Genomic DNA, 23,779 nt, shown 5'->3' with positions numbered 1-23,779 from the left:
ACTCAGATGTACCTACTGAAATATATTATAGATATTGAGTGTTTTATCCAAATGTTAGACTCAAATGGGATTGAATTTCCATTCTGCACCTGATGACATATATTCTCCAATTATGAGAGAAAACAAACAAACAAAAATTTCCTTCTTCCCTCTGTCAGTCTACCCTGAGCCAGATTTAGCCATATCTCATGGAGAAAATTGCTTTCCTATAACTGACAACCTGTAGGGTCATTGGTGTGACCCTGTCTGGTGTCAGGTTGAAAGCCATGGGAGATACCACAGCAGGTGAATGGGAACAACACCAGCAGTATGAGGGACACACATGGTCACCCCACAGTGGCCACTGCCAGATACAGGGTGCCAGGCCCTGGGAGGATGGGGACGCCAGCATATGGGTGAGCCTGCCAGGGTTGGGAGGTAATTTTAATGAAGGAATGAGTGACAGATAGAAAGAGGCATCTGCATTGCCAAGTGCAAGGACGGCCCAACCTGGGGTACTCTTGCTGCAGAAGTCTTACCCTGCAGACAGGGGAATTGCACCGGTGGGATTTAGTAAAAAAAAAAAAGTCACCCTGCCCCTGCCCTAACCCACAGGAATTTCTCTCACTGACATGTTATGGCTAGAAATACTTACTTGAGATCCAAGCATTGCAATTGATCAAATTGGCAGGAGGAAAAATCTCTTGAGACAGAGTGAATTTTCTTTCTCCTGAAGTTGTTGGATAATAGCGTCTGAATTGCGGGTGCCTGGGTGGCTCAGTTGGTTGAGCGTCCGACTTCAGCTCAGGTCATGATATCACAGTCTGTGAGTTCGAGCCCCGCGTCAGGCTCTATGCTGACAGCTCAGAGCCTGCAGCCTGCTTCAGATTCTGTGGCTCCCTCTCTCTCTGCCCCTCCCCTGCTCATGCTCTGTCTCTCTCTGTCTCAAAAATAAATAAAAACATTAAAAAAAAAAGATTTAAAAAAACAGTGTCTGAATTGTAGGGGGTCTTCCCTTTCTTCCTTCAGGAATGGAAGGTCTTCCATTTCTTCCTTCAGGTTTCCATACAAGCACCAGTGAGGGCACGGAGCTGTGCCTTCTATTAGTTGTGGCCACACTAGGCTTTTCTCTTGGAGGGGGGGACCACAGCCGAGAGTGGAGGCTCCAAAGTCAGGCTGCTGGGGTGTCTGTTCGGGACCCTGGCATCTACCATGTGAGGGGCCTGGAGCAGAGTACCTCTGTGCTCTGCACTTTGGCTTCCTTCCCTAATGAGAAGAGCAATAGAACAAATCATAGTTGCCAGGACAAGATATGATACAGCCCGTAACACGCCTAGCATGGTGCTTGGCCCATGGAAATCCCACGGCCATTTTAGTTGGTATCACTATCTCAGTATAACCTGTGGTTGATGCCACTTTGGTGGAGGTGCCCCTGGCCTGGGGTAGCTTCCACTCAGGATGCAGTTTGAATCATGTGCCACAGACAGACGCCTCACCCAGAGGGCTGTCAGGATGGGGCTGTTGTAATAGGGCATGCTGCACACTGTGTGTCTCCGAGAGTATGCAGCCACTGTGCCTGACCCCCACACTGGACTTTTCCTGAGACCTCTGCTGCGTTCCTCATAGGGAGTTTCCCTTCCTCCCCAGTAAGCAGGAGTGTGCCTCGCACACACACAACCACCTTGCAGGGTCCTCGGCCCAGTGGAAACAGGTTGTTTCTCCTACCACTTTCATCTACACCGGTGCAGCCACCTCTCCTAGTCCACACTAGCAGCTAGATCTTCATCCAGGCAAACAGTTTTTAACAGAAATGAAATGAGAGTCATTCCATCAGCCCCTGGGAATTTCTGTGACCAATCTCGAAAGCAAAACATAAAAATTTCCCACTACATTATTTAACTTTTATATACATTCTAATCATTGCTTGTTTAACCTGACTGTGACCCAATTGCTGGGACAGATGTAAAAGGACTAAAAGGTGCTTTTTGCCTTCCAGCTGCTCAGAACCCCTTCCCCAGTCACAAAGTTAATGAAACTAGTGTTGTTTGTGTTCCTTTGACCACTTGGGGTTCACTCAGGTGGGTCTGGCCAAGCCTACTGTTGGAGCTGCACGCACACACGTCCCCACCTGGTGCCACCTGGCGTGACGGCTCAACTCTCACATCTACTTTGTGTAACTTCTGCCTAAGTGAACCATCTACATCACACGCTGTCTTTAATTGCCAGAAACCAGTCACTTTAATATTAAGTGGCAAACATAGTTTTGCTACTTCTGATCACGGAGGAGCTTTGTATTATTAGAATTCCCCCAAATTTCCAGCTAGGTTTTGATAATTGTGACAGTATTTCTTTTTTCTAACTGATAAGTCTGTGGGTAGATTGGGTTTCAAGTGCTGGTCAGCAGCAATAGTTATCCCTCAGGTGTGCTGTGATGCCCTATTTTACCCAGTAAAGCAGAGTCTACACAGGCCAGGGGAGGCCACTTGGCACCCTTCACACGAGCTGCTTTTTGGTTTCTAGGTTGCTTGCCTTTGGTAACCCCCTAAATTTTCTTGGAGTTTCTCCTTGTCATCTGATCATTGGTACTAAGATGAGTATCTTCCTGGAAAATAAGATGCCATTAAGCCATTGTAATGATTTTACGGAAATATAGAAATGCTCCTTGTTTTCAGATATATTTGTGTTTGTTTTTAAATGCTCAAAAGAGGGGAAAAAAAACAAACATAGCTCAAACTTGTAAACATCCTCAAAAGGAGTATTGAAAAATCAAGAAAATCTGTAGAGAGCTTGGTGCAAATACTTTGGGCCAGAAAAGGTACTTCTGCCATGCCCAAGCCCTGTCCTACTTCATCTGGTCCCAGTGGGTTGTTGATGGGCATACAGAGAGCATATTTCAAGAGAACAATAACCAGAATATCTGCCATAGAAGATTATTTTTATCCTTGTTGATTTGGTTCTCTTATTATCATATATCATCATGAATCTGTTTTATTTTTAGAATCAACCTAGATATAAACTAATCTGTAGGTCACATGGAATGCGCCTTTGCCTCCAAAGCGAGAATGGTTGAAGCATAAATATTGGATGATTCAGTTCAAATTGCATTCACTAAATAATACCTGTAATGTATTCATAATAACTTTCCTCTTTCGGTTGGCGGTGATAAAGTTAGAGCTTAAAACTCCATGTTTACCGCTATCTTAATCGTCTGCCCTTTTTATACCTTGCCACACAGAGGACTCCAGACATTTAGAGATGGTTCTGCATTTGTAATTGTTTTACATTTAGCTGTGAGTTTTACATGGATGTTGAATGCCAGCAGAATGTCAGCGGTAGCCATTTTCTCTAGCCAAGGCTGAGAGTACATTTTTTTTAGCCCCTCACCTGCCATATGTTTAGAGTGAATGAAAATCTTTGAAAGAGAAACAGTTCAAGCAACATTGACTCCCTTCCTCCCAGAAACCAAGTTATTGGCATAAGCATGGCAGACCCCTCGGGCTCTCTGTTGTTCACATTGATCCGTCACTTCTTGGGTCATGTTCATCAGTGAAGCAGCCTGTGGAATCCCTGCTCGCTCACTTGACGGCACGTTCTCTAGACGTTAAACAGGCTGAATGATGGGTGTTCTCATCGCTGATGTTTTACTGTCATGGGCTTCTTTCTTTCGTGGTGACTTACAGAAGGTGAGGTGTACCCGCAGCACCAGAGATGGAAGTAGGAAATGCGGTCATTAGGGGTGTGCTCCTCAACAAATCAGTCCCTTAAGAAGAACTGATCTGAACAGAGATCAAATCCATTGCACTCTTGGAGTGTCCCAAGATCCTAAGAAGGAGACCCATTTGTTCCCTGTGCCAGGACAGGGGAGTATGGGAGAAGATCTCCAAAAGTCTGTAATCTAATAGCCTGAAGCAAACCTATTTCTATCACATTTCCACTTAGTGTTATCATTTCCTTGGAATTATTCTTAAACCTGGTCATATGGCTATTTTCTTCTTTCTTAGCAGAAGTGGACTGCTTTCCTTTCAAGGAGTGTATCATTAGTGTTTGAAACCTAATCTAATATCTTATACTTCCATGTGTTTAATTTCCTTTTCCCGAAAATCCATTTTATTTGGTTACATTGTTCAGTAAAGTCATCTTTTTTATCCGTTACCAGGCTGTGACATTTACTTTGAATGATTCATTTATTTGGGATCTTAAACCGTCCTAGAATTTAAATTTGCATTATATTGAAAGACAAACAGAATCTCTGTAAAAAATGATGTATGGCTTTAGGCTGTATCTGGCATCTGTTCCTATCTTGATGATTATGGAATTTCATCCATTTATTTAGGATTATTGAGTGCCAACCCAGCCCACCTATGGATTTTCCTCTGGGTGGCAGATACCAGGGAAGATGTGAAGGATATAGGAGTCCATCGGAGCAGAGTTTCCTCCTTCCAGAAATGCCCCTCCCAAGGTTCTGTGATGTGGCTCAGAACCTTCTTCATCCCTCCCCAGTCCCTCCTCCATCTTCCTTTCCTGTGAATGTACTTCTGCCCCTGCTGCAGAAGTGGGAAGGTAGGAGTTCCCAGCGGTGCATGCTCTCCTTTTCTCCTCTACGGCAGTCTCCAGACCCATGACTCATTGCTTCCTGTCTGCAGCCCAGGCCTCTCTGCCAGGACACATTTGTCATCTCCCCAGTATTTCTCCCCTGACATCCCTTCGGACCCTTCAGACTCGACAGTTCCCCTTGTCACTTGAGCCTTGAACCCCTAAGTTTTGTCCTGCCTTTTCCCTCTCTCACCAAGAGTGAGCAGCCCTACAGCCTGAAGCCTCCTCTCCCTTCCCTCCAACCCTGCTTTCTTGAGGCCCATGTCACATCTTTCTCCCTGACTAGCTCCTCTTCCTCCAGTCTCTCTCCCTTCTAGGCCCTTCCAACATGTGCCCTCCCCTGCCATTATCTCTCAAGTACTGGCCATATCTTGCTGTTCATCTACTTAAAAGCCTCCAGTGATCCCCAGATGCTAGAGACTATTGTTGCCCCTCCTGCCGTGACAGACCCTTGGCAGGCTGACCTATACCACTCTCCGTCCATGGGTACTTACATAGTCTCTGGGTCCATTCAGTCCACAGGGTACTTACCACCTCGCAGGTTGGGTGTCTGTCCTCCCAGATAAGTTGTGAATGCTGTAATCTTTCTCACCTTGCTTCCTCCAGCTCCTAGAACAGTCCCTGGCACATGGTCTGCTCCTCTGCAGGCATCTTCCATGAATAAATGATCCAGCAACAGTGCCCGGGGGGCTCTGTTCTCTGCCAGGCCACCTCTCCACCTGTTCCAGAGTGTGCTCAGTGAGGACCTTTGCATTAGAAGACCCTCCCCACAGTGTGTAGTGTGTACCACGCATACCATAGGCATTTGTGGGGACAGTTTTTCATTGAGATATAATTCACATACCATAAAACTCCCCCTTTTAAATTGTGTACTACAGTGGGTTTTACTATATTCACCAGATTGTGCAACCATTAGCATTATCCAATTCCAGAATGTTTTCATCATCCCCAAAAGAAACCCTGTATCCACTCTGCCCGCAGTCCCTGGCAAGCTCTAATTTCTTTTCTGACTCTGGATTTTCTTTTTCTGGACATTTCTATAAGTGGAGTCACACAATATGAGGCCTTTTGTATCTACCTTCTCCCACTTAGCAGTGTTTTCAAGGGTCGTCTGTGTTGTAGCTGGTTCAATATTTCATTCCTTTTTATGGCTGAATAATATTCCACTGTATGGAGAGACTACATTTGGTTTATCCATTCTTCAGTTTATGGACATTCGGGTTGTTTTCACTTGTTGCCTATTACAGAGAATGCTGCTGTGAACACTTGTGGACAGGCTTTTGTGTGAACGTACATTTTTAGTTCTCATGGGTATAGACCTCAGATTTCCTGGGTCACGCGTCTGACTCCTGAGGGGCTGATGGCCACACTGTTTTCCACAGCAGCCGTGCCATTCCACATCCCACCAGCAGAGTACGACAATTCCAGGTTCTCAACACCCTCGCCAACACTGTCATCCTTGTCCCTTTGGATGATAACCATCTTAGTAGGGTTAAAGGAGTACCTCAGTGGTTTTTATTTCCGTTTCCCTAGTGGCTAATGATGTTGAACATTTTTTATATGTTTGTTGGCCATGCATTTGTCTTTTTTGAAGAAATGTCTATTCAAATCATTTGACCATTTTTTTAATTGAATTGTCATGTTATTATTGAATTACAAGAGTTTACATATTCTAGGTATGAGACCCTTATTAGGTAACTGATTTGCAAATATTTTCCCTCATTCTGTGGGTTGTCTCTTCACTTTTTTTTTTCCAGTCTCTTCACTTTGTTGATACATTTTCCTATTTTTTGTCTTTGGTTGGTTGTGCTTTTGCTGTCATATCCGAGACCAGTGAGCATTTTAAAGCTTTATCCTTTGACTGCTGTTTGCCTAAGAAATGAAAAGGTGTTATCACCATCCTCTGCATCCTCTCCTCCTAAAGCTTCTGGTGGTGGGACTGATGGAAGAAATCATCTCATTAATTTCCTCGTTTCGTAAATTATTCTTAGCTGTCCCTTCTCTGAGCTCAGACTCTTTGCAACTGTTGATGCATCTTTTTACTAGGTTTAAAGTATATCTATAGATATATTTAAAACATTTGATTCAGGGTAACATTCCTCAGTCCACAGCTGTTTTAAATAGTCTCCTTTTCACCAGATTTCTGTGAGCACAGTATCTGTCCTTGTGTGAGGAATGTGCCCGCCATCTTGTCCATAACACTTTGTTCTCTGCTTCATCCTGGAGGGCTGCTTTCACCTCTGCCTGTGCTCCATTTCCTCTTCCCTCCAAGTCAGGCACATCATCCAACCAGACACCTTCTCTTCAAGACCATTCTCAGAAGTTGTGGTCATTTCAAATCTGCAGGTAGCCATCGTACCATTTCCACTTGCTCAACATATATATATCCTGGAAATAGGCAGAGAACAAGTACTGTACAAGCCCAGGGATTAATCATATAGATGCAAGCCAGCATTGACCTCTTCAAAATGTGAGGGCGTGCTGGACTTTCCTTAGTGGTGGCAGACCTTCTTGGGGTGATCTAGAAACCTAAGTGAGGCCACACTGCTCCCTTGCCTCAAACCATTCAGACCTCCTGTCACCCAGACCCAGCCAGTCTTTCAAATGTACCTCCTGCCCCTCTTGCCACCCTGGGGTGGATACCAATCTCCTTTCACGTCCTGAAACTCCTTGGGGCTCCTTCCAACTCATGCCTGTCTGCACCTGTAATGCTCTCACAGCTGCTTGCCCCCACCCCCTCTTGATTAGCCCCTTTCTGGCCACTGCTTCAGAGGCTTTCTGTCCTCGCTCTCTACCTGGCACTACGTAAGGACAGCTCCCCTTACTCTGTGCACCTGTCTCTGCTGGAATGTGGGCCTGCTGAGGGTAGGGGCAGCCCCTGTCCTGTTTCCCAGTTATGTGCCCATCACCAAGCACTGGTGGGCACTCAGCACATATTTCTTGCATGGATAAGCATTTGAGTGAATGTGGACTTGCTTTCTGAAAATGGCAGTCCCTTGAAATCAAGTGTACTGAGCAGAGTAGGATGCTGAATAGAAATCATGCACACAGGCCTGTGTATATATGTAGTGTGTTCACCATTCTCTAGTTCAGCCCATTTTGTCATTCTTAGTGTGAGGTAATTCTAGCAAAAGTATCTTTGTAAGAAGACATATTTTCTCCTGGAGCAATATTCCCCCACCCCATGGATGGCATTTGTATCCACAGCTTTTCACACCTTTCTGGAAATTTTGAGCTCTCATATTTTGGTCTGTTTCTGGAACTAAGGCCTTAAGAATAGCACTGCCTCTTTTCTGCTTTTTCTGTGTCTGAATCAGATGGACCTATCATTGTTATCTCTAACTATATTTTTTATATCTGCCTTTGGTTTTGTTTTTAATGTTTATTTTTAAGAGAGAGAGAGAAAGAGAGAGAGAGAGAATGCAAGCGGGAGGGGCAGAGACAGAGAGAGAAAGAGGGACACACAGAATCTGAAGCAGCTCTAGGCTCTCAGCTGTCAGCACAGAGCCTGATGCGAGACTCGAATTCATGAACCATGAAATCATGACCTGAGCTGAAGTCAGACACTTAAGCAACTGAGCCACCCAGGTGCCCCACTGCCATTGGTTTAAAGAAGCTCATTCTGTCCTTACAATAGGTGAGAAAAGATCCCTTTGATTAGTACTATATTCCATTCTCACCAGATTGCCTATTTATATTATGAGATATTTTACACATACTAGAAAATAGCTAACATTTACATAAGTTCTAAAGAATAATAAAACATGCCCCTGTACTGGTCCCCCATGTGTACTGACCAATATATTTGACCTTTCTCTATGCAGCCTCTTCCCCCACCCCAGATATAATCTGGGTGATAGTTTCACTGCATATGTGTGTATTCCTAAAGCAGTATGTTTTACTTTGCCTGTTTTTTAAATTTATGTAGAGGGTCACCTGGGTGGCTCAGTTGGTTAAGCTTCTGACTCTTGATCTCAGCTCAGGTCGTGATCTCACAGTTTGTGTTGTGCTGGTGGCACAGGACCTGCTTGGGATTCTGTCTCTCCTTCTCTCTGCCCCCCCCCACTTCTGTTTTCATTCTCTCTCTCTCAAAATAAATAAATAAACTTTAAAAAAATAAATAAAAATAATGGCATGAGAACAGACACTCAGATCATTGGAACAGAATAGAGAACCCAGAAATGGACCCACAAATGTATGGCTAATTAATCTTTGACAAAGCAGGAAAGAATATCCAATGGAATAAAGGCAGTCTCTTCAGCAAGTGGTGCTGGGAAAACTGGACAGCGACATGCAGAAGAATGAACCTGGACCACTTTCTTACATCATACACAAAAATAAACTCAAAATGGATGAAAGACATCAATGGAAGACAGGAAGCCATCAAAATCCTTGAGGAGAAAGCAGGCAAAAATCTCTTTGATCTTGGCCGCAGCAACTTCTTACTCAACACGTCTCCAAAGGCAAGGGAAACAACTGCAAAAATGAACTATGGGGACCTCATCAAAATAAAAAGCTTCTGCACAGCAAAGGAAACAATCAGCAAAACTAAAAGGCAACCTATGGAATGGGAGAAGATATTCACAAATGACATATCAGATAAAGGGTTAGTATCAAAATCTATAAAGAACTTCTCAAACTCAACACCCAAAAAACAAATAATCCAGAGAAGAAATGGGCAAAAGACATGAATAGACATTTCTCCAAAGAAGACATCCAAATGGCCAACTGACACATGAGAAAATGCTCAACATCACCCATCATCAGGGAAATACAAATCAAAACCACAATGAGATACCACCTCACACCTGTCAGAATGGCTAACATTAACAACTCGGGCAACAACAGATGTTGGTGAGGATGTGGAGAAAGAGGATCTCTTTTGTGTTGTTGGTGGGAATGCAAGCTGGTACAGCCACTCTGGAAAACAGTATGGAGGTTCCTCAAAAAACTAAAAATAGAACTACCCTATGACCCAGCAATTGCACTACTAGGCATTTATCCAAAGGATACAGGTATGCTGTTTCGAAGGGACACATGCACCCCCATGTTTATAGCAGCACTATCAACAATAGCCAAGGTATGGAAAGAGCCCAAATGTCCATCAATAGATTAATGGATAAAGAAGATGTGATATATATATGTGTGTGTGTGTGTGTATATATATATATATATATATATATGTATACACATACATATATGTATATTATATGTATATTATATGTTTTATATGTATATGTATATTATACGTATATGTATATTACTCAGCAATCAAAAAGAATGAAATCTTGTGATTTGCAACTATGTGGATGGAACTGGAGGGTATTATACTAAGTGAAATTAGTCAGAGAAAGACAAATATCATATGACTTCACTCATATGAGGACTTTAAGAGACAAAACAGATGAACATAAGGGAAGGGAAACAAAAACAATATAAAAACAGGGAGGGGGACAAAACAAAAGAGACTTATAAATATGGAGAATGAACTGAGAGTTGCTGGAGGGGTTGTGGGAGGGAGGATGGGCTAAATGGGTAAGGTGCATTAAGGAATCTACTAAAATCATTATTGCACTATATGCTAACTAATTTGGATGTAAATTTAAAAAAATAAAAAATAAAACAAGTTAAAATAAAAAATAAAATTAAAAATAAATATAAATGTATGTAGATAGAATTGCACTGTACATGTTCTTCAGTGAGTTACTTTTCCATTAACATTGTTTTTTAAGTTTCATCCATACTAATCCACACACCTGTGGTTTATTTTCACTGCTGTATAATATTCTACTATGTGACTGCATCTATCAGTAGAACTTAAAAATAGTTTCTCTCTCTTTTTTGACTTTGCCACTGTCTATAGAATATTATAAACATTGTTACATGTGGGATTGCTGGCCCACAAGTCTGCACATCTGCTGTTTCTTGGATAATGTGAAATTGCCTTCCTGAGAAGTTAAGCCAATTATCTCCTACCAGTAGGCTCTGAGAATTCCTCTGCCTATCCTCTCTGACATTTGGCATTATTAGATTTTTTTGTTTTGCCAGTCTGGTATATATAAAATGGTATCTCATTGTGGCTGTAATAATCCCTGATTATTAGTGATGTTAAGCACCTTAATATCCATTCATAGTTTATGTTCTGGAAATGCTTGTGTATTTTGCCCATTTTAACTTTTTTTTTATTTTTTTAATGTTTATTTATTTTTGAGAGAGACAGAAACAGAATGAGAGTGGGTTCGGGGCAGAGAGAGAGGGAGACACAGAATCCAAAACAGGCTCCAGGCTCTGAGCTGTCAGCACAGAGCCCGACGCGGGGCTAGAACTCACAAACTGCAAGATCATAACCTGAGCTTAAGTCATATTCTCAACCGACTGAGACACCCAGGTGCCCCTGCCCATTTTTTCTAATAGATTTGATTAGATTTGATTCTTTTACTGATTTCTGGGGGTTCTTTACATGTTCTGGACATTTACCCTTTGTCAGTTGTGTGTGTTGTAGATGATTTCTCCCACTTTGTACCTTGTCACTTTTTATGGTATTGTGGTAAATAGTAGTTTTTAATTTGAATACGCCCAGATGTACCAGGCTTCCCCCTTATGGTTCATGTTTTTGTTTCTTATTTAATGAATCACTCCAAATCCCAAGGTCATAAAGAATTTGCCCTATACTTTTCTTCTGGAAGTTTTGTATCACTTATTTTTTTATCTATGCAGATTTTTACTTCAAACTGAAAACTCCCTAATCTCTCTTTATAAACTGCCTTTGCTTGAAATATATCTAGCAGTGTCATAACCCAGAGCAATGGGCACAAATCCTAGGCATTCAATAAATATTGCATAAAGCACCTATAAGCTAGGTAGTATGAGTGATGTAAGGATGAACCTGACCCATACAGTATAATACGATATACTCATAAGGAGTATAATGGGCTAAGTCGTGGGTGCCAGAAAGATATGCCTAATCCCAGAACCTGTGAATGTTAACTTATTCCAAGAAGGGTCTTTACAACTCAGTGAAGGATCTTGACATGAGAAGATCATCCTGGATTATCCAGGTGAGCCCTAAATCTAGTAACAAGTGTCTTTATAAGAGACACACGAAGAGGAGGAGGCAGTATAGCCAAGGAGGCAGGGATGGGAGTGATCAGTCATATAGAGCCTCTGCAGGAAGTAAGGCCCTGCTGACACCTTGACTTTGAACTTCTGGCCTCCGAGAAGTGTGAGAGAACAAACTTCTGTTGTTTTAAGCCCGCCCCCCGCCCCCTGCCCCCTGCCAACCAGTTTGTGGTCATTTACAGCAGCCACAGGAAACAAATGCAAGGATATTTAAGATGAGATGGTCCTACATGGTAACTACAGTCAGGGCTTCTCTTTATTCCACTGTCACACCCTCAAGGGATGGATGGAGCAAGCAATGGTGGCAAACTTTGCAAGTGCCACGACTTCTCAGAGGCACATGGGGTTGTCCAGAGCCTCCCAGGCAGTGCTGAAACTTGGCTTCCCTCCCCTCATAGACCACTGCCATGGGAAATGGAGTCTACAGAGTCACAAGTGCGACCAGCTCTGGGTGGGCTTGTGTCATCGATGAGGGGCTGCATGAGTTAAGGAAAACCAGGGATAGGTAGGAAAACTGCTGCAGGACACACAGATATGACATCAGAAGGCTCCTCCAAGGCTGTTTTGTCAGGCTGGGCCTAGTGGCCACTCCTGGGAAATTTAGGGAAGGTCTTTCCTTAAAAGAAAAAAAAATAGGGGCACCTGGGTGGCTCAGTTGGTTAAGTATCCGACTTTGACTCAGGTCATGATCTCGTAGTTTGTGAGTTTGAGCCCCACATCTGGCTCTGCTGACAGCTCAGAGCCTGGAACCTGCTTCAGATTCTGTGTCTCCCTCTCTCTCTGCCCCCCCCCCCCAGTCATGCTCTGTCTCTCTCAAAAAAGTAAATAAAATTTAAAAAAAAATTTAAGGAATAAATAAATAAAGCAGAGAAAAGGGTGAAAATCCTAAACAGCAGTCAGCAAACACATAGCATGATTAAGTAAAAAGAAATGAAAATGAGGTAATTGTTATTTTTCTGAATTTATAAAGTCAGCATAGTCTGTGGGTGTCGATGCAGCTTAAGCCTATGGACTCAGGTTGATTTTCACGACCATATAGATTTAAGTCAGTAGTTTAGCTCCCAACCTTGCACGAAACCCCAAACTTAATCCTGTGTACTTTAGAAATCAAGCTGAAAGCAGTAAAAGTTAGAAGACCTCGGTTCTGGTCCCAACTGTACCACTGAGTAACTGTGACTCTGGAAAATCACTTGAACCCTTCGCATTCCACTTGCTGATCAGTAATGTGGAAGCCATGACACTCACCCCAGCTCACGAGGGTCTAGCATAAAGGAGGCTTGCTTGTCCTAGAGACACAGAGGTTCCTCCAGCTTATCCACTATGTTCTTTCTGGGAGATGAACCCCTAAGCCCATATTAAGTGGGGCGAAGGAGCGGGCAGTCCACATCTCGCATGTTTCTATTGTGCTCTGGAACCTGGGTCGCGTTGAGGCTTCAATATGTGATTCCATCTGGTCCTCTGGGCAGTCCCAAGAGCAGATGTCAGTGTCCTCGCTTTACACATCAGGCAACCGAGGCTGGGGCTATTGGGACAGCTTGTCCTGGGTCCCCCCATGGTAGCAGGGAGAAAGCTGGAACTCAAACCTAAGCCCCTCTTGTCTCCAAAAGGCAAGCTCCTTCCTGTCAGACAGCTGCTGCCATTTCTAAACATAAAAACAAATAATCAGAATAAAGTTGGGGAGTTGGACTTGTATTCTCAGGCTTTTTTTAACCCAGTTGAATTTGTCTTGAGGGTGTCAGAAAGTTCTCCTGGAAGTTTTTGATAAAATAAAAGTGGCAAATACATATTTATTCAAGTAGAGGGATATCAGTAATTGATAAAATTCTTACATCAAAACATAGACACAGCAGGTCACTGAAAAAACTCAAAATATCTAGGAACCAAGATGGATTGCTAGGTAATAATTTAAATGTTCTCCGAATTGAGTAATCAAAGGGAAAATTCTCTCTTTAAAAAAATACTTGTGTGTGGTTTTTAATGAGATAGTAATTTAGAACAGAATTGAAGTTTTACATTTGTTAGTGGACTTTCTGAGAGAACAACAGAGCAGTGGCTAGTATTAAAACAGGTATTGGATTTGTGACCAGGTGTCTCTTTAGCCACCTGCTTTCAGCCAGAGGCACCGACCATCCACTGCCTGGCATTATTACAGCATTCGGTTCATATCTTAACATGTCTTACACAGGAGAGGAACCTTAGAATAGCGTTTCGATGTCTAAATTATAAATGCCTTTTTTTTTTATTTATATAGAAAACAACCAGCATTGAAGCCCTAAGATATTAGATAAGAAAATGTCAGGGGTGCCTGGGTGGCTCAGTTGGTTAAGCGACCAACTTCAGCTCAGGTCATGATCTCACAGTCTGTGAGTTCAAGTCCTGCATCAGGCTCTGCACTGATGGCTCAGAGCCTAGAGCCTGCCTCAGATCCTGTCTCTCCCTCTCTCTCTCTCTCTGTCTCTCTCTCTCTGCCCCTCCCCCACTAGCACCCTGTAACTCTCAAAAATAAATAAACATTAATTGCACGGGTCCACTTATATGCAAATTAAAAAAAAGAAAAAGAAAAGAAAATGTCAGGTGATGCTGCTTCTAATTGCCCTTGTTAGTAGTTCTAATAAATTCAGTTAAATCCCAGAGCTACGTACATTCTTTAAAGCTACTAAAAGAAATGATTTCTGGCACCCTGAGCTCCTTCGCTGTTTCTAAACAGTGCCAGGATTGGGGTGGTGTTTGTTTTCTTTTTGTCATGGTGTTTACATGCCCTGGCGTGGGCCTTGAGTGAAAATGCATTTGGTGATCTCCTGGTCTCCCTGCAGTCCCTAATGGATGTTTGTCTAGATGACAACACCCAGTTTAGCGCTGTTAACGCTCCAATGACAGCATAGGACCAGCCTGGGGGTGGGGGAGTGTGTGCTACGTGTGACAAGGGCGTGAATGCGAGATTGGGAATCTTCTGTGAGGTAAACACTTCCTCCTCTGGTATCCAGTTCTGGAAGCACCTTTTTGTGCTGTCTCCCACAGTGCCTTCTTTGAGGAGTCAGACCATAAATGTTCAAGTCAGAGAATCTCAAAACTTGATTATCACCCCCGGTAACTCAAGTGCTGGACTTGCTCTTAGGAGCCCAGATTTCTCAGCCTTGACAGGGACAAGCTTACCAACTGGATAGTGTCATTCAGGGAGAGGATGACGAGCTGCTGTCTGAGGTCAATTTCTGTGGTATTATACATGACATCTCTTTGTAGGGTTGACTGCGAGCTTGATTAACATCGCAGCCACTCTTGCAGATATGTGGCTTCCATAGCACATTTAGCAAAATGCATCCACTCTTCTGTTTTGTTCACCATTGTCCCAAGCACTGTATGTGGATGTGTTGGACGCAGTGGGGCCTTTCAGGAAACAGCAGGACCATTCTAGGCAGAGCATGACAGGTCTTTAGAGGGCCGCGCCTGCTCTAACCCGGGCCCTCAAGCAGACTGCGGTCTGAAAGGGGGAGTCATGAATTGCGTGTTGACAGCGGGCCACGGCTGTCCTAAGGCTCAGGTGGTTGTCAGCCATAAGTTTAGCTCAGCTCTTTGAGTAATTTGTCACGCCTCGCTCGGCCCCTGCTGGGCCAGCACGTGCCAGCTTAGTGTCAGAGTGCCTGTTCGCCAGACGGCCACTCAGGCCTAACGTCCTGCTGTTCCCTGGACCAGCGGCTTGCTGGGGCCGTGCACGGAGGGCCGAGCTGCGCGACAGCCAAGTGCTGTGCAGAATAAGCGTGTTCATAATGAGACGTGAATGGCATTAGTGGGTCCCTCTAGAATTGGGCCTGAGAGGATGCCTCTCACTGTGGAAGTTTGGCAGCCTGTTCATCAGGGCGAGTCACTGGGAGTTCAGCCTGCATTCGGTTCAGACTCCCACCACCCAGGCCTTCGGCTGCCGTGACTGTCTGCATAAAACACTGTAAATTCATCAGAGGGGCCACTTTTGAATTCTTTTTTAAAGTTACATAGAGCAAACGTAAAGAGAAATTCTGGAACAGAGCTGCCCCATAGCTCTCGCCACGACAAAGGACGTGTTTCACATCCATGCAATCCAGCACAGTGACCCCAGCTGCATGTGGCTGCTGGGTGCTTGAAATACAGCTAGTGGGACAGAGGAACTGAATTTCTATTTTTTTATTTTAATTAATTTAAATTTAAATTTAGATAGCCACATGCGGCTCATGGCTACCGCAGTAGACAGCACAGCCCCAAGATGCCTCTGGTCTCATGGTGTAAAAATCTTCCTCTGAATATAATTAAAAGGGGCAGAAGAGGAAGGGCCTGCATTGGGAAATCCATATGCATACTTTGACAAAAGAAAATAGAAAAATATTTTCCAACCTTAAAACACATGCTTACTGAAAGCTAATCGGAAAAGCATAATTGTCACCAACTTTTATTTTTAAAGAGGCTGTTTTGGAAAGATAGTTTTAAAATACGGTGAGAAATGCTAGGATTACTTTTGCTCTTCCAGAGTAGCAAATAATGAACTGATTGATGGTGATCCACATTCCCTGTGTTCCTGGAGAATTAGCATGATTTTCAAAATGACTAAAACACACCTTTTAACTTTTGCATTGATAACTAGGAAGGGGAAAATGAGATGTCATGCCGACTTCCCCAACTGTTAATTCATAAAGTCATACGCGCGGTGCCTCCATCCGCTGTCGAATTGTTCTGACGTTATCCTGTTATTGGAAGTGCATGATTCACCTTCCGAGGAAACAGAAGCCATACACAAAAGGGGAAGATTTGCTTTCTGCCCTATGAAAGGCTGCCACACGCAGGGGTCCTATTAAGACAGCTGGAAAGTTGCTTCAGCGTGTTACGCTTGTAAGTTTTATTGGTGACTGGTTTTTGATTACACATTTGAATGCGTGTGTTCCAGACTGCAGTTTTAATTAAAAGGCAATAGTCTTTTCTTTTTTAAATTGCATTGTGCACTCTCTGCTAGAGTCCCCCACTTATTAGTTCCTATTTTCTAATGCTCGTAGCCTGTCCTGGCCTGAGGCACTGGTGCCCCCTTGGAGCATACCTTCCTGGCCTTCCCTCTTCCGTGCAGTGTCTTTTTTTTTTTTAAGTGTACACCAATTCTTGCTTCAAGTGTCAATTCATTTTATAGGGACTGAGAAGAACATTCTATCCACTGACCTAGGAAGGGAAGGTCCGACATCATCACACAGCCATCAGTGGAAAGAGATGCCGTCACAATCAATGCCTCTGTTTTTGTTTGTTTGGATCAACCTTAATGATTTTTTGCTATGATTCTATAACTATTGATGTTCATATTTTTCAGTAATACTGGTGTTGGATGTAACTGACTGAAGTCTAAGAGAAACAGGTCTCAACATCAGAATCTTACCGTTAATTATGACTTCTATTTAATTCCCTGGCAAGAGGTTAACAGACTTGGAAGGTACTTTCTTCCCCCCCACACACACACATAAAAGTTGCATAACCGTATTCAAACCAGAGTGAACCGTGTCATTGTTATATGTGTCGTTCCACATGTGCACTTGTTTCCTTAATCAATGACTGCAGCTACGAAGAGAGAGCTCTGTACCTCGAAGCAATAATTCAGAACCACCGAGAAGTAATGACGTTTGAGGATTTCGCGGCCCAAGTCTTTTCTCCCTCGCCCAGCCCCTCCCTCGGTGGAACGGGTGAGTGTCTGCATTATTCTGCCCTCCCGCGCTTAGGACGCACTCGAGCAGCAGATGTACACCTGTTTTTCACAGATAAATGCTTGCAAATTTAAGAAGAGCATTCTCCCTCTGAATCAACTAATGAATATCAAAAGGAATGATGACATTCATTTTAATTTGTTTTGTATCCGAGCTGTTCACTCAGTGCTTTTCTTCAGCTATCCTGTTAACCCCCGAATCTAGCAAGGTTAATGAACTTTTTCTCAGTAATGTGCTCCGGTTCATTCAGGAGTGTAGGTTTCTTGCTGAGCTGGGAATATGTTGTTTAAAAGCGATGCCCGAATCAGTGCTTACTTATCAAAAAAGTGTTCCTCACAGTCGAAGCCGTTGCTACTAATGCTAAATGGGGATTATGCTGCCGAGATACTCGGGTCAGGGATTAATGCAAGAGAGATGGAAGGACAGTGTCCCCTGGTCCATCATTACAGCAGAGCCGCGTGCACGCTTTCTCTCTGGAGTGGCCTGTGTCACACGGACAGGCTGCCGACCAGCGCAGCACCTGGCGTGGAACCTGTTTAGAAACTGGCTTTCAATCATTTTCATTTATTATGCCAATGGAATATTTCAGAAATTTCCATGAATGTCCTTGTTTTTAGGTTTTACTCTTTTTGTATTTCCAATTCAAAAAAAAAAAAAAGGGTACTACCCCTTAAACTGATTATATGATTACTGTGGGTTTTTTTTTCCCAAAGAATAGAATTACTTGTGAATTTCTGCATGTAATTACAGATTAATTGCCTTTCAGAGAGTAAATGGGATATTTAGTCAATGCATGTTGAAATTCTCAATGAGGGGCTTCCTTCTTCTTCCACCGGTGTAGACACAACTGTTAGCATGCTTAATAGATTTCTAACCTGTGTCAATTGTCTCTGAACACCGCCTTACTTCTCTGATTCTGACTTGTTACTAAATATCTTACACACAAAGTGAAAAAAAATTAAATTCAGTGAAATAAATCACTTACAAATAAAATCAGCCATGCATCATTGTTTAACATCGCTGGCTTCAATCCTTGCCTCTCCGAGCTTTGTTGGGAGATAAGAGGGAGAGGCTTGCACTTTGCACAGGGAGCCAGGAGCAGCAGGCAGAAGGCCGGGGAGATAAGCAAGCTGGCCGAGGTGCTGGAGCCGGGCGATTTACATAATCACGCCTCTGCTTCCTGGTGAGGCGTCAAGAAACACAGGGATGGCCTCTATTGATCTTTGTTGAACTGGAATACTAAACAACATGAGAAAGCTTATAACTTAAAGCTTTGATTAATGTTTCCTACATTAAAAAAAAAAAGTAGAACAGCTGTGAATTGAATTCTTTTATACCCTCTGCCAACATTCTATCTAAAACCAAAAAAAAAAAAAAATCAGTTTCAAGGGAAATGGAGATTTCACACCACTCTGGCTAGAGGTTGAAAATCATTTCTAGTGTGTAGGTGAAAGAACATGAAGGATCTGTAGCAAAGCTAATTTTTTAAAGATCGCATTCAGCTCTTTTTCATCCTCATGAGGTCCTGGGACTTAGTTTTTCTGTGCAGGGTTTTGTGAGTTGTTGGGGTTTTTTTGTTTGTTTGTTTGTTTTTAACTCTTAAGAAAGGTTTTTATTTCTTATAATTAGAAGAAATGAAATAATAACTAGGTATTGACATTCCTTAACTCTTACATTCTTAAGGCTCTAGATTAAGATGTTCCTGAAACAAATATTGATGAGCTTTGTTTTCCATGCATACTTTAGCATCTATGTAAATTAGTTTGATCTTTTCCAAAAGTTCATAATTATTTAAATCCATCCGAATGAGCTAGTGTGTAGGTAATATCTTAAGTGAGTCTCCAGAAGTGATTTGGGTTTTTCAGGACCTGGTATTTGGAGGCAATGGCTAGCAGGCTTCTTCGAGAGCATCACGTTGCCAAGGTCACTTAGCAGATAAGGGTCTGACAGCTCATGAGTGGGCCCTGGAACCCATACAAAAGGAACATGAAACCAAACATGGGCTATCAAGACAAATGCTGTTTCTTCCTCCTTTCAAATTGTTTGCATCCACATTACATTTCATAATGTTTAGGGTTTAGAGCATTCCATGTTGAATGATAAAATTTTTTGTACACATATCACATCAGTCCATGAATGCAATTTTAAGTCTGGGCGGCATGTTCTCTGTCACCACTTTGCATATCTGCCCACACCAAAGATGAGGAAGGAACTGGAAAGGAACTTGATGCGAACTGAAATCTGGAGGCAGTGCAGTGAGGGCGGAGCATTTCCAGACCATAAATAGGCACATTTTCAAAAGCACATCCTCCGCTCTTCACATAGCAGTTTTGCTTTTGAGGAATCCCTATCCCAGCCTATTACCACTTTTACAGATGAAAATATTTTTCATTTATTCGGTGTTTCCTATTTTCTCGGGACAAGTACAGTCAAACCCACATGAGCCAGCTAGCTTAAACTAAGAAACAGAGGTGAACTCTTCTCTTCCAAGCCTCAAGCCAACTGGAAAAATTGACCCTGAGCCGCTTAAGCCCCCACAGTGCACTTAGGACCCAATCAGACCGTCTCGGCCAGCAGTGCCATCAAAGCAGGGCCTTGGGCTCCTGCTCACATGCATATGCACAATCTGAGGAATTAGGGGCTCCCAGGTTTTCTTTGTATCCTCCATGCAAGGGGCTTTGTTGTTAATGCAGAGGCAGAGTAACCTGAACCCTGTATTCCTTCCACACTGTGTTTGTAGCAGCAAGCAGTCCCATTTCTAGAGGGAAGGCCTGTGATATCAGCCTTGGAGTCCTATGCATAAGTAGGAAGTGTGCTCAGTGGGAGTGGCTTGTGCCCAAAGAAGCTGCTGTTGGAAAATGCCTTCTCTTCAGACTCCCTCTGCCCCAGTGCTGTTCCTTGTCACCGGAGGCAGCTAGAGAGGTGCACACCAGCCAAGTAAATGTGTTTCTCTTCATGATTCACTGTCAACCACTGATGAGGATGTAGGGTCTTTAATTGTTAGCTAATAGGTGGGTGCTCCGCTTCTTAAAAAGAGGTTTAAAAAAGAAACTATTTTCCAAGTCAGAAAATGTTATTTTAAAACACCACCTACCACATACATATTCTGTCTACTACTTGTACTCATAATACCTAGTACATAATAAGTATTTGAGCTGCCTTTTTTTTAGCCCTGTAGTTTATGTTCCTTTTGATTCCTTCCTTATTGACCAGCAATTTCTGAAAGGTAGCCAGTGTTAAAATATTTGCTGCAGTTAACACACACACACACACACACGTGTGTGTGTGTGTGTGTATTTACATACATATATGTTTTATGCGGGTATACATACTCATTTAACACATACACACATTGGGGTGAGGGACTTGGCTTGTGTTTTCATGCATGTTCCTAAGGAAGGGGGGGCTGCAGAGAGGCCTTCAAAGGGTTAACTGGAATGGGCACCCTCGACTGCTGGGCGGGGCTGATGTAATCACTGCAGCTCACAGCCAAGTGCATCTGTTCACCATGAGGTCATTCTTCTGCATGCTAATGATTTGGAAAATCAAGTCTAATGTTTGACATTATCGGAAAGGATATAAATAGTATAAATCTTTACCTTTTGGAAGCTGGTCTTATACACAAGAAGAGAAAAAAGGAACTTTAGCTTGGACCTGAGATTTTGTTTTTTCCAAGAACTGCTTTAAAGGTTGTGTCTAGATCTTAAAACCTTGGAGGAATCCACTTGTGTCTGTTGATAAATGAATCCCCAAATCACTATTACAGTCACAGCTAGCAATTTGGTAGTGGAGGACTACAGGTATGTCTGATTTAATATCTGATTTTAAGAATTTCCAAGTGCCTTGGTTGGAACCTGATAAAGACTGAGTTTTTCGAAGAATGTCCCAAAACCAAGTTAAATGAGTTGTTCTCAGTATACACAAATCAACAGTGTTTGCTGAAGATGCCAACACTGTTTTTGGTTCCTTTCTACCTTAATATTCCTGTAGGGAACCAGCAGAGGGAGCACAAATCTTTGTTTATTTGTGAGCCTTACATAAACACATTTGATTCCTCCAAGATGTGGTCAGACATACTTTCACCTTTATGATAGGCCAGGTGGTAAAGGTTCCAGAATTTAGAGCAAGTGGGAGGAAACTCCTCATTCGGCTCCACCCGATTCTGTCATTCTTGATGTAGGTCATATTTGGAGCTTAACCCAGATTAGTCTGAGTCGGTCTTAGGAGGTTGCCACCACCATTCCTATTCACAAAACCGTAAGCTTTCAGCGGTCACGCTCAGGAAGTGCACATGTGCCCTCTTGGAGAGGATTATTGTGCTCACCTACCTAATATAAAAGACTTTTGTAATTTTCTTCTACAACAAAATCAAATTAAGTTCATAGAACCTATCAGAAGACTCTGCCTGGTGTCACTGGATCATTCCGGTGACCCTCATAAGACTGCAGGTGTATTGGTCCCAAAGTGAAGCTGGCAAGTGGATGCTACACAAACTACTTTTGTAACTCATCAGCCTTTACCTAGAGGAGTTCACCGGCTGGACCCCCGAACCATACACAGTGGCTACATGTGCCAGGATGTTGCAGGCTTGCCATTCTGCACACAGATCCCCCACATGACCAGTTTCCTGGCAGTTAGCAATCAGGCTGATCCCCAGAAACTGCACAAGGGAGACTCTAACTGTAACCCCCCAAAAGATGACAGATTTTCCCCATTCATTGAGGGTGGTCATGTTACCAATTCACTCAGCCTCTCTCTCTCTCTCTCCCTCTCTCTCTCTCTCCCACCCTCCTCCCCCACATTCCTCTCTCCTCTCCTTCCTCCATTCCTCCCTCCATGTTAAAGTGTTCTTCATGGGGCGCCTGGGTGGCGCAGTCGGTTAAGCGTCCGACTTCAGCCAGGTCACGATCTCGCGGTCCGTGAGTTCGAGCCCCGCGTCGGGCTCTGGGCTGATGGCTCAGAGCCTGGAGCCTGTTTCCGATTCTGTGTCTCCCTCTCTCTCTGCCCCTCCCCCGTTCATGCTCTGTCTCTCTCTGTCCCAAAAATAAATAAATGTTGAAAAAAAAAATTTTTTAAAAAAATAAAAAAATAAAAAAATAAAGTGTTCTTCATAAGGTTTCTATTGATAACATTTCTTATGTGTTCACCTTCCTATTAAATTTGCTGAAACCAGCAAAGAATACTGGAGAACATGGAACTAGAAGAAGCTTGAGGGGATATGAAGCCTAACTGCTTCACATCAATTTTGAGTAAGCTGAAGACCAAGCTATAAAGGGACAACCAAAAGGCCATGGGCAATTTGGCAGTGGGGTCCTCACCCCTCATTCCACACTTTCTTTTCTTCCCAAAGTGGAGTCCAGTTTTAGTGACATCATCCAAGACTCAGATGGTTACCACCATCCCCTACTTGGTAAGCTGTCACCAAATGCTGGCTGTCAGTTATATTGGTCACGGAATTCCTAACCAGCCAGTTATAAAAGAGTTTGTCAGTCTACAAACTCCTCCTCCCTGAGGAGGAGAGAAGCAAATACTACCTTAATGTTTTTCAAACAGAGCCTGTTCAGGAAAGCTGTACCTTCCTCATTGCTCTTCAGAAAGTCTTCAGGAGACAAGAATGAAATTTAGGGAAGTGATAGTGCTGGAAACATAAGCCACAGAAACTCAGGTTATGGTTGTTCTGATGACAGTCAATCACTTCACTGGCCAGCACACCCACATAATTGTGACAGTGTATAAGGCAGCCTCGTAGTTGTGGCTGCAGAATCCTTTAAGGAGCCCTCTCACTCCTGCTTCTAACCAACCACATCGAACAGAGGAGGGAACTGAAGCCCAGAATATACTCTGACTTCATGGAGTGAGCAAACATGCATTAGAGGCTCCCACGTGCCCTGGATAAGTCAGGTCCCAAGGGTTCAGGCAGGCCATCCCAACACTTGGAGGGGCCTCTGACATTCTGGGGGTGGGAGGAACACAGCCAGGACCCAGGCCCAGAGCCTATGTACCCACACGCTGCTGCTGAACCCTAGAATAAAGGCAGATGGCAGTGCCCATCAGCAAACCTTTGACCCTTCATACCCCATTGCCAGGGTTAATGGATCTTCCTCCGTCAGTACTTAACACAGCCCAGGCTTGCCTTCTTTTGCTCTTTCTTGCATACAGTCACCCTAGTCATTTCAACTCCACTGTTTTCCTGTCCTCCTGGCTCAACACAGGCCAGAACCTTCCACTGACAGCAGCCTCCCCAGCTTCCTTGGAGGCTCTTTGCAGGGAGGATGGATTCCCTTGAGTGGGCTAGTGTCTTCTGTGTTCCAGTGTGTGGCCACAGCCATGTTACCTGTGGTTCTACAGGTTAGTCTGATTCTGTAAAATGGGTCTAATAAGAA

The 23,779-nt window shown here is 43.3% G+C and overlaps 1 protein-coding gene across 2 annotated transcripts in view; it reads left to right on the top strand.

Annotated features, from left to right (window-relative positions):
* The window catches only part of RALGAPA2 (Ral GTPase activating protein catalytic subunit alpha 2), a 329,438-nt gene that overhangs the window by 289,313 nt on the left and 16,346 nt on the right, over positions 1–23,779 (top strand). For both annotated transcript variants that reach the window (XM_047068562.1, XM_047068561.1), the window contains exon 38: positions 17,254–17,375. In XM_047068562.1, coding sequence (XP_046924518.1) covers positions 17,254–17,375 — 122 coding nt within the window. The remainder of the gene's footprint in view (positions 1–17,253; positions 17,376–23,779) is intronic.

This window comes from Lynx rufus, unplaced genomic scaffold (genome assembly GCF_022079265.1).
Source record: "Lynx rufus isolate CCGP_SWC_20201006 ecotype Redwood Valley unplaced genomic scaffold, mLynRuf1.p SCAF_8, whole genome shotgun sequence".
NCBI classification, from domain to species: Eukaryota; Metazoa; Chordata; class Mammalia; order Carnivora; family Felidae; genus Lynx; species Lynx rufus.
Note: the sequence above shows the minus strand (reverse complement) of the source record. Positions and strands in the feature narration are given on the sequence as shown.